Source organism: Podospora pseudopauciseta, chromosome 6 (assembly GCF_035222475.1).
Source record: "Podospora pseudopauciseta strain CBS 411.78 chromosome 6, whole genome shotgun sequence".
In the NCBI taxonomy this organism is placed as follows: Eukaryota; Fungi; Ascomycota; class Sordariomycetes; order Sordariales; family Podosporaceae; genus Podospora; species Podospora pseudopauciseta.
The window spans coordinates 357,864-371,422 of NC_085895.1; the positions used below are offsets into that span (position 1 = coordinate 357,864).

The window sequence follows — 13,559 nt, forward strand, 5'->3', positions numbered from 1 at the left end:
GTACAGTTTCGACTTGGACTACCAAAGGTAACTCGAGTTCGGAATTGAGGCTCTGATTCGTACATCAGGGACGCGAACATCCGGACCAGATTGTTTGGATTCCAGGTTGCTTCCATTCCATTGCTTGCATTGCTTGCTAACAGCGTAGCTAATCTCAGGCAGACGGGCTCGGAGTATCTTGCGGCACCTTGGGGCAGAATGCGCAGTCGAGAGCAATCAGATTCACCGCACCCTCGACCTGTTCAAGCAGTCAGAACTGTGGACGTAGAAGCTATCACCAGTATGGATAATGGATGGCCGAGTGCGAAGTGCCCTTGCTCACCAGTATGGAGCTTGCCTTGATCTAGGAAAGCTTGAAGGGAGCTTGGCAGCCAATGGCAGCGCGCTCTCTTCCCAAGAGGGCAGCCGATGACACCTGCGAGGTCCAACAAGCGAGAATCACTCGGGCACTGCCATCCGGCCAACCCCAAATTCGACATCTCATGCGTATTCCGTCGCGACTAACAAGACTCGGTGTGGGGTCCAAAAGTCAGTGAGTAATACACCCCTGAGTTGGAACTATATTCGATCATTTTTGTGGCCGACAGCAGTCAAAACACGTATGGTGGGTTCGTTCATGATGCGCATCCGGCCCCGGGATCCGATCATGGGGGGATGGATGGATGGAGGGATGGATAGATGCACTCACTCATCATGACGCCGCTCCAGTCGATCCGATAGGGCGATTTCCACGCTTCATCCCGTCAGCAATCATTGCACGCCCACCGTCTCTCTCTCCTTTTGTCTGGTCATGAAACCCCAGGTCCCAGCAGCAGCAACAGCCGACGACCCCTGGCCACGTGGCGCAAACTGCTTCAGAGACGGCACAAGTACCGAATGTGGCTCGTCGTGCAACCGTAGACTGGACTGGCAGGAAATAGGACAGAGTAGGGTGTGGCGCCCAGCCAACAGGAGGTGGCTGTTTATGTGAGGGATGTTTTTATCTGAGATGAGGGCATGGAAGCCTGGATCTCACACACACATAATGTATGTGCATGCCGGCCTTGGACTAGCTCTATGACTGACCTCAGGTTTACGTAGTCACAGGGGTACCCAAGACACCGCTATGGAACTCTGTTATGTCTGTTTCTGGCCTCCACAAGGCATACACTCAGCCCAGGAAGTGGATCTCAAGATATCACGGCTCTAGTTATATTGCTCGCCCAGTTCCCCCTTGTCTACATCACAGGTCATATGCTCGCAACACCTTCCTCACGACACACACACACCCACACCCGTACACACTCGCATACTCACACTCGCACACTCATACACTCGCACACTCATACACTCGCACACTCATACACTCGCACACTCATACACTCGCACACTCACATACGTTCTCATTACCGCATTTGGCTGAAAGCCTGAAACCTGCAACCCCGTCATCTTCTTTCCTGTCACAGTCTGTCATCCTTGTATTCACATCACGACGATAGGCTGGCATCCCAATCCACCTACCTACCACAATGCAACACACCAGTAACTTCCGGTGGAAGCTCATACACCTGCTTAGCATTCTAGTCCACCTCGGGCTTGTTTGTGCGGGATCAGTTGCCTACGTCTACAATCTGGGACAAAATACCCGTCCATTAGAGCGGACTAGCCTGACGATTTCAAGTGCCGACTCAAACCCCTGCCCGCTCACTATGGTGGATGGCATCGGGGGCTGGGGGGCATTTGACGTGGCAGGTCGCACTTTACTGATGAGCTGCATATTCCTGGTCAGTTTGACTCCACCTGCATGTCTAAAGAGTCGAGGGTTGCTTACAAGATTTACAGGGTGCCCTTGGGTTGACTATCAACATTGCCGCCTTTGGGCTGCTACTCTCCATGGAGATACACAGAGTGACATTGACCGAGGGCCAACAACATTGGCGCAAGCAAATCGTCACGATCTTTGCTTGCGTGCTTAATATATTCCTGTCGAGCGCCGGAGTTGGCATGGCCAGCATCTTGAGCACAAGGGTTGCCGAATCAAACTCAATGATAGTACCACTGGTTTGGTTATCATTTCAAGTGTAAGCGCATCCGCCCTCACGTCTGCATCTATACGATCTGCAGCTGCCGTGTCTGGCATGACAGACCCATCAAGCTAACGCCGGCAATGCCTTTTAGACCAATAGCTTTGTCCACCGCCATCATGGATGCCATCAAGAACCATCGTGAGGGCCAGGACCTACTGGACTAGTGAGTCCTTTTCTGCAGAATGGCCGCAGCATGGGTCACCGTAACTGCGTCGAGGTTCGAGCACATTTACATGATGGGTGGGCCGTTCAAGTTTTCGGGCGGCATTGGCGGCAGGGTTGGTTGACATTTTCTTTCTTTATTATTCCTGTTGGGTTTCGACCTTGTTTGTTGGGTTACACTTCTTAGATGGATGCTCTCACGAGCACACACGGCGTTTGGGTAGGCATTGCGCATTTTCAGGGACGGTTTGGGGTGGTTGATTGGCATTTGCACTTGGAGGTACGGTATACCCACGGAGCCGACTTCGAAATATCGAGAAGCAGGTGTGGGCATGATAAGACGGTGAGATGCTTTCCACAACATTTACCCGATACGATGGTTTGCAGGGTGGTCCGCGTGTTGAATGGCAAGGGCGGGTGATAATCATGGGACATATATACGCATATATTGATTTTATGTCACGAATATGTATGTGTGTAATGCGTGAGGTGTGTATCACCACCAGTGATTTGGTTCCTGTCCCCCGGGAGATGCACCCTTCAACTGGACCCGGAAGGAGGATAAGTCCCCAGTCTATATCGGATCCAGTTCTGCAAGACCCTTGCTTCTCTTCCTCAGGCTCTTACCGAGACATGGAGACGGCTCGCTGACTATCTTGATAACTTGACATCGGTCGTGGGTTGTTGGGCCCCCAAATGATCCTTGCCAGGTCGTTGGAGGCCAGTGGGATCAGCCTCAGCGGACAGCATAGCGGTGACGAGTGATTGGTGGCACCAGTCACAAGAAATGCAAGGTTCTTTCTGTCGCCATTGGTGCTGTGCCGCAATGCGCCGCCCCAGCTTTATCAGCGGGCTGCCAAGGATTAGGTTGGGGGGTTCGTAGCTTTAGTCATATTCTCCCTTGCATTCCCACACTCCACTTGCAGTCGCTCCTCGCAGTTTTCCCTTCCGGAGACCAACGGCTTCACCATGACCATGCTCCCCTCCGAGAACCGTGCAGAAGCGCCCGTCTGGTCGGGCCTGCCGGGCTCTTTCTCCTCGGCTCCCACTCCGTCGACAGCTCCCGCAAGCCCAGAAAGGAAATCCCGCACGCTGCAGGGCCCGTCGGCCAAGGAATGGGCCAAACATCGTGAAACTATCGTCGGTCTCTACAAGCAGTATCCACTGAAGCGAGTAAGCGAGCTGATGAAGAGGCACTATGGCTTCGTTGCAAGGTGTGTTTCTCGTGTTTTCTTGCTCCGTCATCGTCAAGGTTAATTACCAGGACGCTCCTCCATCTCCACCCGTGTGACCGTGCTATGTCTTGTGTCTCATCGAACCAGGACCGCGCATGGCAAGCTCTGTCTCTTGGCCTCGCTCCCGCGATGCTGGCTCCCGCCGCCGACCAGAGACTATCTTGATCCAGCTGCCCGGGCCCCGTCAGGATGCACCGTCTGCTTTCCCCTTCGAGTTGGCTAGTCAAGTGACTCGGCCCTCCGCACCGTGCAGCATATCGGCCTCTTCTCTCCCCGGCCTTCTTAACTATCAATGCTCCCACGCTACCTAGGCTCTCTTCTCTCATGATCGTGTCTCCCGGTCCATGTCGTCGTCGAGTTTGACTGTCTTGCTACCACACGCCCTGGCTCTTTTCTCTCCCCCTACCTAGCCATGACGCTCATAAGGCTTACTGACACTGGCGACAGCAAGCGCATGTATGACAAGCGGTTCCGGGAATGGAATGTGTTCAAGAACGGCAACAGCGAGGATGGGCCGAGAGCTCAGCGCCGTGGCTCTCCTGCTTCCACGTCGGTATCAGACGGCACCCGGATTGGTGAGAATGATCTCATGAGTCAAATTGACGTCCGCCGAACAATACGATGCGCCAAATCTGTCCAGCAAGGAGTCAGAACAGCCGCAGGGCAACCCCCTCCGTCCCCTCTCAGCCCCCTCTCACCGCATGCTGCTCCCAGCCCATCGCCCGCGCCCTCTGCCAGAGGGAGCATTCACATCTCTGACCTCTTGACGGACCGGAGCATGGTTCATCACTTGAGCATACCCAGTCTTGTCAACCCCATCGACGAAGGATCCTCTCCACAGGCCACATCTTCGCCGGAAACCGCGTATGGGACTCCCAGGTCGACTTTGACCGCGTCAGACGATCACACCCCGGCCAACCCTGACGCCCGGTCCAACACTGGCTCTCCCGGCCCGAGTCTGGCTACCTACAAGGCTCAGATTCAGACGCTTGCGAGATCACCACCTCCATCTCTGGCACTGGACGCAAGGACGCGGTCCCTGAAAATCATTACCCTCAGCCTAAGAGACTACTATGACTGGCAGCTTCAGAACATTCCCGAGGGCGTCCTACCTGATGATTACCTGGGAGCCCGTTCGACTCTCGAGTCCACCAAGTACTGGGCGACCATCAAGAACGCCATTTATTTGATCAAGCTGTCGGCAGCATCCTTGGATGGCGCTGACTCTTTGCCTGCGAACCGTGCGTGGCCTGCCTTGTCCGAAGCTGGCGTTTTCGCAGCAGATGCCATGACATCTCAACCCTTTGATTTTCTCAAGAATCTGTTTGCGACCCTCTCACCTGCCAACCTGAGCGCCCGCCCTGAGCTTCGGACCATCCTCCTACAGTTTCTTTCCATACAGGCCGAAGAAAGCCTCTCAGCAAATCACCCCATCACGTTGATCTGCCAGGAGCTGCAACGTGATGAAAACTGCCAAGAAGTGTCCCGCAGGGGTCTTCAGTGCATGCTCGATATTTTCAACACACGTCTTGGGCGGTCTAGGGCTGTCACGATCAAACTTACGGATTCCCTGGCCACGCTCTTGCGTCGGAATGGAGAGTTTGACGCCGCTCGGGATATCATTGTGGAACTGCTCAAGTCATGCCGTCAAGTATACGGACCGGAGTCGGACCAGGCTCGCGCCACGGAAAACGAGCTCGCCCATCTTTACATGGCGACGGAAGAGTGGGACTTGGCAATTCAGCACTGCATGTCTGTCGTCACACGCCCTTCAGGTCTCGGGGAGCAGACAGAACCATCGCTGTACCAAGACGGCATCGCAGCACACACCATGGAAGATATTGCTGAGATTTACCAGCGGCAGGGGGACTTGAAACAGTGCATTTTCTGGCTCGAGCGGGCTGCTTCGATCGCCTTGATAATATGGGGGCCGAAGTCTCTTGCGACAAGCCATATTGTCGACAAAATGACGAATATTCAGCGGCAATTCGGCAAGGACTTGCTGAGAAGTGCCAACATGTGGGAGGCTGCTTTAGTGCAGCAGGACTAAGGTGTAGCGGCCCAACCGTTGTTGTTGTTGTTTTGGGTGGGGGGGGGACCATCTTTGTTGGCTGGTTTACGGTTAATCTTCTGGTCGGATCACCACATTTGGATTGGAGCAGGTTAATATTGTTGGTTGATAACGGAACGCAGCTATAGCTTTGCATATCATGCGGCCACCTGCAACCTCCTGGCTCTCCATCCAGACTGGAGCATCCAGGAGAGACGGCGAGTCTGAATTTGAATTGAGGAGCTTTCCTGAGCTGATCAGAACTTGGGAGATCGCACCCGTAACCGGAATGCCATTGGCGCGGTGATCATTGCCAATACATTGAGCACACTGCCGGGGAGCACAGATGTGGGGACGACAAGTGTCACGAAGTGGGCTGGCGAGCCAACCGCATACCACTTAATATCAGACTGTCGGTGACTCTAACAATTTTCTTTGGGGGCTTAAAGTCTAGCTTTGTTTGCTGAGTCAGAAAGTCCACTGAGAAGGCTGGTGTGACCGAACATCAACCCAAGGACCCTGGCGGCTTGCGAAGAGGAAGGTGACTTGGAGGGATCAGCAAGTTCAACAGACGCAGTTGCTGCAAGACAGGCAACACCCTATAAACCGCCCGTCATGTCTGGCGGAGACGCTAGTTCTGATGTCCCATGAGACATTTCGAAATTTGGCCCCCAAATCCAAGGTAGTCAGCGCGTCTTAGGGATGCCAATCTCCGTGTCTGTGTCCGAGTGGGACTTTGAGTCCGAGCTGGGTGTTACCCCAGGTTCTGAGGCTTGCCGTATGCCGTGACCGCAGCAAAATCAAACACTTTGATCACCACGCCGGCCGGCATTCTAAGAGTGGGCAATCAGGCACTCAATGATGAGTAATCCTAAGAATAAAGAGTATACATCTCCTTCGCGGCCAAAGATCATGGCTTCCATCCCATCTTCAGGCATCCATTCGGCCTGCCTGATGGAGATACACAGATGAAACGACGATTGGCAGTCCTCCCCATCTTCATCTCTAACTGGCGGGTCATTCCTTGTGTTTTTTGAGCAGCACATGGTTATCGCAGCTGCGTTCAGGTATAAGGCATGGATGTAGCGGAGTTGTGCAGTTGGGTTTCTCGGCCTCAAGCTGGTAAAGTTGGTTTGACATTGGGGGCGGTCCCTCGCGCCAAATTTGACGAATGAGAAGCATAGACAAGCCACCACCTACATGTTTTTTTCCAGAAGGTTTTTTTCCCGGGGTTGTCGTAGCTGTGAAGGGGGCGTTGGTGGCGAGCCAGGATAAAACTATCCCGGGGAACTGGTACTTGGTATAATTCATGGTAAGCGACCACCCCGGGGGCCGGCCAGGGAGGCCCAAATTGTCATTATCTGGTATATGTTCCAGCACCACATCTAATTTCCACTCAGTAGTATACACAAAATAAACACCCAATCTGGGCACATTTCTCATGGCACACGGGCTGTGAATGTTTCAGGAGCTTTGCAATGGAGTTGTGGCTGCATTTACGACTTTAATCCGACCTCAGGCGCTAAACACTGCCCACTCGCAGACAAAGGTAAAACTGGACTATACTTTGACGGTCAAGTTTGTGAGACACAATGTAAAAACGGGCCATCCTTCAGCTTCCTATCCGGCATAATTGCCAGACATAGCTGTAGAATCGGGTGGCTGGGCAAATGAATATTTGGGACAATGCCGTATACATGTTGATGAGAAGTTGGGTAATTTTGCCTGGGTCGGGCTACTCCGTCATCTCCCGGCAGTCCATAGGGCTGCATATCGGCTTACATACTTCGCCGTACCTTGGCCTCCATGGCACGGGCGTTTTAAGGTAGCACCTTACATCATGTCTCGAGGATGGGGATGTGGGTCAGATTGTTCCAGAACATTCCGGGGTTAACCGCGGCTTCTGCCTTGGTAGGTATCCATTGGCGTGGGCAGCAATCCTGGGAAGGCAGGAACTGTCAAAGGCCATGGGGCCTCATGACTGATTCGTCATGGGGTATTCGTGGCGGTGAAATTCCTGGATCTTTCGGGGCTCATCTATGTATGTCCATATCTGCCTTGGGGGCCGAAGGCATCTCACCTTCGGTCTCAGTAACGCATTATTTGATTGCCTCGTGTGGGATGACTACACTATGCAGTATAAAATCTGGTTGTTACCAGGCATCGTGCATTCGTCACGGCGGTGGGGTAGCGAGATTGACTGGGTGCAATACAGCCAACAACTGGTGCGCCATTGGCTTCGCCCGGATGCATTGTGTCTGGACGCGACTGTTGTTGTCGCAAAATAGCGAGGTATGTTGAGCCGAATAAATTACGAATAAGTTACGAATACCGCTCTTTCCCAACATTGCTTTTCAAGCTTGGAGGCCTATCATTGCTAAGAAGCCTTTGGGGCGACGCGACCATGGTACGCAGCTGATTGTAGAAAGATAGGTACCAATACTTACTCTGTGCTGATGACGTGATATATCTAGACACACTACATGATAGGTTTTGAGATGCATTGTCAAGATGGCGTACCAAACTGAGGCCCTCGCCATTGCTGCCTTGGTTCAATTAATGGTAAGCAAGGTATGCACCCAGAAGATAACATGCCTACCCCTCAAAACTCGCCGACGGTATTTTCAGAAACATTCGACTCGCCCTGTGCGGGTAACTTTGAGAGTACTCCTTTTCATTCCGGAATGGGGCCAGCTGCGCAGCAAGTCGTCGTCACGGAATAGAATCGCACCAGATGGGTTCCACTGAAAAGCGTGATTACCTGTGATACATGACTTCCGAAAAGATACTGTACCACCATCAAAATGGTCAAGTGAGACATTGATCAATGGTATCACGCTTCTTCGTCTCTCGTTTGGTCGCACTGCCTGTGTTGTTTGTTTTTGTTTTTAACAAGACGCTCTCGTCATACCCGTTGTTTGTTTACATTCAAGCCGTTCAAGTTGAAACTGCCAACCAGAGAACGACCCATCTTCACCATCCTGTCTCTGATATTGTCCAGTGACCCACACGGCACTGTCCTCACAAAAGCCAATTGCCGGTTTTGAGCCCTGCCTACTAGGTTAGCCACTGAGTCCTTGTCATCATCACAGCAACTGATATGAGGTGATAGTCAATTTCCTGCAGCCAACGAAAATGAAAAGCAACGATGTCGTCGCGATCATTATTCTTGGATACGCCATAGCTGGATTCCTGGCGGGGCTGGGGGTTATGCGGCTTGTTCGTTTACGACACGGAAGAGATTCGCCGTCGACCCTTTCCACCCCAGAAGATGAATCAGCCGAATCAGCATTGAAGAATTCAGGTTCCGCTATAGAAAGTGAAAGCTCTCAATCATCCCAGCCCATAGCAATGCCAGTTCCGGGCCCGCTGCCTGGTCCACCTAATGGCTTTGGTGAAATCGGCTTTTCTGTCCCTCCCTTTCCATGGGTGGGAGCAAGGCCGCCCTTCCCTGAATCCACTCGACCCTAACTGGGCTTCCTTGACCCGTCAGTTTTTGGTTGTTGCCTCTCAAGAAAGAACCAAGAATCGACTACACTCGAGACAGCTATAATCGCCGACCTGGTTCTCGTCAGGAAGACCATTCCTTATGTCTCGGGGGTGGTAATATAGTACGACCAAGCAGGGACAAAAAGGGAAGTTGCCAGATCAAGGATAACACGGGTGACAGCCATCTGGCTATCACTGACAGACAAGGTGTGTACGAGTGGAAAACATGAATGACCGAGGCGGGATAACCTGGAAATCAGCTCGAGCAAAGTTTTGATATATTGATAGTTCACTTGGGGAACGTGCATAAAAAGCTGAACCGTGTTTTTGCAACGTGGGTAATGAATTGTACTTGTTCCACCACACCAAGCTATTATCCTGAACCAATACCCCCCGCCAGGCTCTGAACTAACATTTTGCTTATCTAAACCATATACATATATCTTGCCAAATATCGGACTTGTGGCGTGTATGTGGCGTTACGAAAGGAGCCCCAAGGAAACCAGGGAGGCGTTGTCTTCAGCTTCCCAGGTTAGGAAAGCCGAGAGTTGACGGTCATATTAGGATAGGCCTTGTGGATCTTTTCGACCGGGTCGGTTTTTTCAGACGCGGCAGGCTTCGTCGATTTACTTGAGCCAGTCAGACGCGCAAAAAAAGTGTCTTTCTTTGACTCCTTGCTGGAGGCTTTGTCTTTGAGGAGGGAGGTGTCAGACGTCACCGAGGCGAGGTCGGAATCCTTCAACAATGATGACATGGCGATAGTCTTTGGTGTTTTTGGGTTGTAAGATCTTATATACCTAGGTAGGGCAGGTAGATACAGAAATTATATGTCCATGCAAGTTGAACAGTCAACAGTGAACAGGTACTGGCTTTATATCTTTGATGGAAGTCGTTTCTGGCCACAGAAGATCTGGCACAACTTTAAATCGTTACGTACGCTACACTATTGACCCTGAGTATGCCTGTCAGGCAGCAAATTACTTGCAGGAAAACTTAGAGATGCCTGGAGATCCCAACACCATGACTGTAGCTAAATCCCGTGATACAGTGACTCCTCGCCGTCATAAACCAAGCATATCTGACCAATCGGAAGAATACGTTGGCTTGAATTAGGATGTCGCTATTTGGTCTTGTGTAGCAGACATCTGCAAGGTCATGCTTTTTGAAGAAAGCCTAGCTAAAGGCAACCCCGGCACTTGAATGCGGTGTGGAAGGTGGCATTGAGGCTAAATTGTGACACTTGAGGACTTTAGTCATGCATATCTCTGCCAAAACCTGTTCAGACGGGAGCAGTGGAGGGTTATGTGGGCTGCAGATTTGGAACAGGAACCTCACTCTTCCGGCCCGAGCCAACACCCCGTGATAGAAGATACCAGACAAGAAAAGATAACCCCAATCATGAACCAGACCAGTGTGTACCGAGGGTAGAGACCTAGAACAACAACTCTGGAAAACAGTGTCTCGACATACCTACCTCATTCGCTAAACACATCTCATCACTCCGGGTTGATTCATCTTGGGGTACCCAATGGCTTCTTGTGATGCCAACCTGGTGGTGGAAGAGCCATGTTATTTCCCAGCTACTCCTTTCCTTTGTTTCGGGATACCTAAGAAAATGGGTGCATCAAAGAGAGAGATGCTGGACTATAGCAACGAAATTTGAGTACGAGATTCTAATTCCGGTCTCTATAATATCTCTCCTACCTATCTAGACGTATCCTTACACCTTCTCACTCAATAGGTGGTCGCAACACTAGGTAGACATTGTCGGTCTTCTGTGCTAGTTGCTTTTTATTCACTTTCATATGCGTACCTTGCATATCTTGCCGGTCTTTCTATTCTAATTATACCATTGTGAAAAAGCAATGTCAACAGAACTCAAAGCCAAAAATGGGCCTCTGTTTATTACTCGTACCTAATACCCTGTTGCATTGATCAACGATAGCCGATAAGGCCCCGTGCCATACATCCCTACATGCAATTACACGAGTGATAAGAGTAGATCATCCCATTACTTGTCTCCAGTCTGCATCTCCCTTGGGTGTTATATCTCCTTGACATACACCAACCTTGGCTCAGCCGTCCAGTACTCACGGGGTGGCACTCAAAATCAACACAAGCCAAGACTGGGTTTGCACTCTGTGGTGGCTGTGCTCGGGGTCGTTCCTTGTTTGGAGGAAGATGACATGCTGTATCATTGGAAGACAGCTTCCAACAGAATGCTGACACCGCCGCTACAGAAGCATAGGCCAATCGGTGCACTTCGGTAACATGAACCTTGTTATTCCCATTCCAAATACCTACCTTAGCTACAAATCGGTATGTATCAGTGGCACCATCGGATGTGGGCTGAGCCAGATGGTATTAGTCAGATCCTGCCCCCACAAATCTACTTCTGTAGACATTTCCCATGTTCAAGACGTCAGTAAGGTACCGCTCAGACTCATCTTTTGCTCTCAAACTAACATGGAGCCAGAATATAGAACACGACGGCCTCACAAAAAGTCACGAAATGGTTGTTTGCCATGTAAACAGCGTCGGAAAAAGGTAAGGAATTACCGCCATGCATTCACCATGCCATCATTTGACATTTGCGGCCATACTAAAACATTAAATTCATCATCTGTTAGTGTGATGAGCGCAGGCCATGTTGCACCAGATGTGCTGACCGAGATCTGAAATGCCAATATCAGTCGCGCCAACCGCAAAGGGAGGATTGGCTTCCAGTCTCCCCTGCGCTGTCCCGCTCACCGTCGGTTCTTTCCATCCATGGAACAGGCTCCTTGAACGCAGAGGAGCTCGAATTGCTCCGACACTACCTCACCCACACTTCCCGGGCAATACCTTACGACGACGACGACCTTTACGCTCTCCAGGAAGGATTTCCAAATCTTGCCTTTCGCTCTCGAGCTCTCATGAACTCGATTCTCGCATTGGCGGCGATATGCAAGTGTCACGACATCATATCACAGCCCACGGTAGACGAAAGGCACATAGATGAGGCCCATGCATTGTTACTGATCGCAGAGGATCGGCATAGGGAGTCATTACGACGAACTCAAAATGATATCTCTAACCTCCATCGAGAATGTTACGATGCCACTCTCGCCAACGCGCCGTTGATGGTCTTGTACATTCTAGCAAATCACTCTGTTCGAATTCAGTGGGCGGGAACCATGCGTGATATTCCAACCGGCTTTGTTCCAACACAACTACAATGGGTATCCCTCATCCGCGCGGCCCACCTCGCTTACAATGGCATGCTGAATGACATTGACCAGCCGTGCGAGCCTTGCTCAGACACAAACTTTGGAGAAAGTATCCCTCCAGCCAGCCCTCTTTACCAACTACCACCCGATCCCATAATCCGTGTTACTTCGCCCGAGGACGGCCCCATGAAGCCTACTAGGGACTTTTTCCTCCCCATCCTAGCGGCCACCTTCCAAGCCGCCATCAAAGGCTTACGGATGAGGGCCGAAGTCAAACGGGCTGAAATGCCAACCGATCCCGGCATCGCATTTTCTTTTGTGGCATTGCGGGCCTTCGAGGTCATTGCGGACGAAGTTCTCCACACCAACACAAACGCCATCCACTCGAAGCTGTCACCATCAAGCAGCCAGTCATCGCCCGCGCCGCCACCCCCTAGGAGCCGATTATCTTATGTCTCGCCCTGGCTGCGCAACTATCTTGCTCGTGTCACCATGGCCACCCCAACGAGGCCCTTCAGACGCACAATCACCGCTTTTGTCAACAGGGTTCCAGCCGAGTATTTAACTCTAGTTCAGACGTCAGTGGAGCACCTTTTTGACTGCCGTGCGGTCGAAGGGGTAGTAGCTTCTGAGGGGCTTGCTGTCGACATTTTTGCACAGTGAGTACCAAAGCCTCTTGTTTTCTTTGTCCCTATGCATCAAGTACTCCCGCTGGAGCGACCAAGATATCATTATACTAACGAATCTTTTCTCATAGTTGGCTGGTCTTGGTAATGCTGTTGGATGGGGTTTGGTGGGTTGGCGGGATAGGGGCTTGGGAGCTAGGTAGAATCGTAACAATTATAGGTAACAAGGGGCTTGGGTCCTTACAGGAGAACAATACTTGGTGGCCGGCGAGCATGTATAGAATTTATGCTGAGTTGAAGAAACAGGTGATCACGGAGGTTGGGACAGAGGGTCATATCTGATTATTTACAGCCGAAAGCAGGGGGAGTGGAAATTTTGCTGCTGCCCTAACTTTTAATAGAATAATTCACGGTTCATAGATGGGTACAGACAACAAAATATGATGGGTTGATTGATTTAAACTGCAAGTCCAAGTATTTAGGGTATGCAAACTTTTATCCTGGAGCCTAGTGATGTTGTTCAGGCCTGATAGACCTTGTGATCCCTATGGAACCTGGTAAGAGGCCTGTGTATCTTCTCCACTATTCTATCTGGCGCTGTAGGGTATATGCTTGGTTCATCCAGGTCTATATATCTCCTGCGTGTTAGCTCGGTAGCACAAGATTTGACCTTCATGAACTTATCTATCTACACTTAGCTACCTATGTGGGTAAGAGGCATT

The 13,559-nt window shown here is 51.1% G+C and overlaps 3 protein-coding genes across 3 annotated transcripts; all 3 read left to right on the plus strand.

Annotated features, from left to right (window-relative positions):
• Positions 1-1,508: 1,508 nt before the first annotated feature.
• Positions 1,509-2,230, plus strand: QC763_603750 (uncharacterized protein; the record flags this gene model as incomplete). The annotated part of the gene is made up of 3 exons (XM_062914219.1): positions 1,509-1,763; positions 1,822-2,060; positions 2,158-2,230. The coding sequence occupies 3 exons, from the start codon at positions 1,509-1,511 to the stop codon at positions 2,228-2,230; spliced, it is 567 nt and encodes a 188-aa protein (XP_062762444.1).
• Positions 2,231-2,952: 722 nt separating this feature from the next.
• QC763_603760 (uncharacterized protein) lies at positions 2,953-5,756 on the plus strand. Its single transcript, XM_062914220.1, has 2 exons — positions 2,953-3,442; positions 3,911-5,756. The coding sequence occupies exons 1-2, from the start codon at positions 3,198-3,200 to the stop codon at positions 5,511-5,513; spliced, it is 1,848 nt and encodes a 615-aa protein (XP_062762445.1). The 5' UTR covers positions 2,953-3,197; the 3' UTR covers positions 5,514-5,756.
• A 5,398-nt stretch (positions 5,757-11,154) lies between these two features.
• On the plus strand, positions 11,155-13,299 carry QC763_603770 (uncharacterized protein). The gene is made up of 3 exons (XM_062914221.1): positions 11,155-11,549; positions 11,633-12,870; positions 12,969-13,299. The coding sequence occupies exons 1-3, from the start codon at positions 11,274-11,276 to the stop codon at positions 13,177-13,179; spliced, it is 1,725 nt and encodes a 574-aa protein (XP_062762446.1). The 5' UTR covers positions 11,155-11,273; the 3' UTR covers positions 13,180-13,299.
• The last annotated feature ends 260 nt before the right edge of the window (positions 13,300-13,559 follow it).

Bases quoted from the DNA above. Each gene is read 5' to 3' on its own strand.
- QC763_603760 (XM_062914220.1), top strand. From the start codon at position 3,198: ATGACCATGCTCCCCTCCGAGAACCGTGCAGAAGCGCCCGTCTGGTCG. The intron at 3,443-3,910 runs GTGTGTTTCTCG...CACTGGCGACAG, and splicing joins CACTATGGCTTCGTTGCAAG to CAAGCGCATGTATGACAAGC.
- QC763_603770 (XM_062914221.1), top strand. From the start codon at position 11,274: ATGAACCTTGTTATTCCCATTCCAAATACCTACCTTAGCTACAAATCG. The intron at 11,550-11,632 runs GTAAGGAATTAC...ATCATCTGTTAG, and splicing joins GTAAACAGCGTCGGAAAAAG to TGTGATGAGCGCAGGCCATG. The intron at 12,871-12,968 runs GTGAGTACCAAA...CTTTTCTCATAG, and splicing joins GCTGTCGACATTTTTGCACA to TTGGCTGGTCTTGGTAATGC.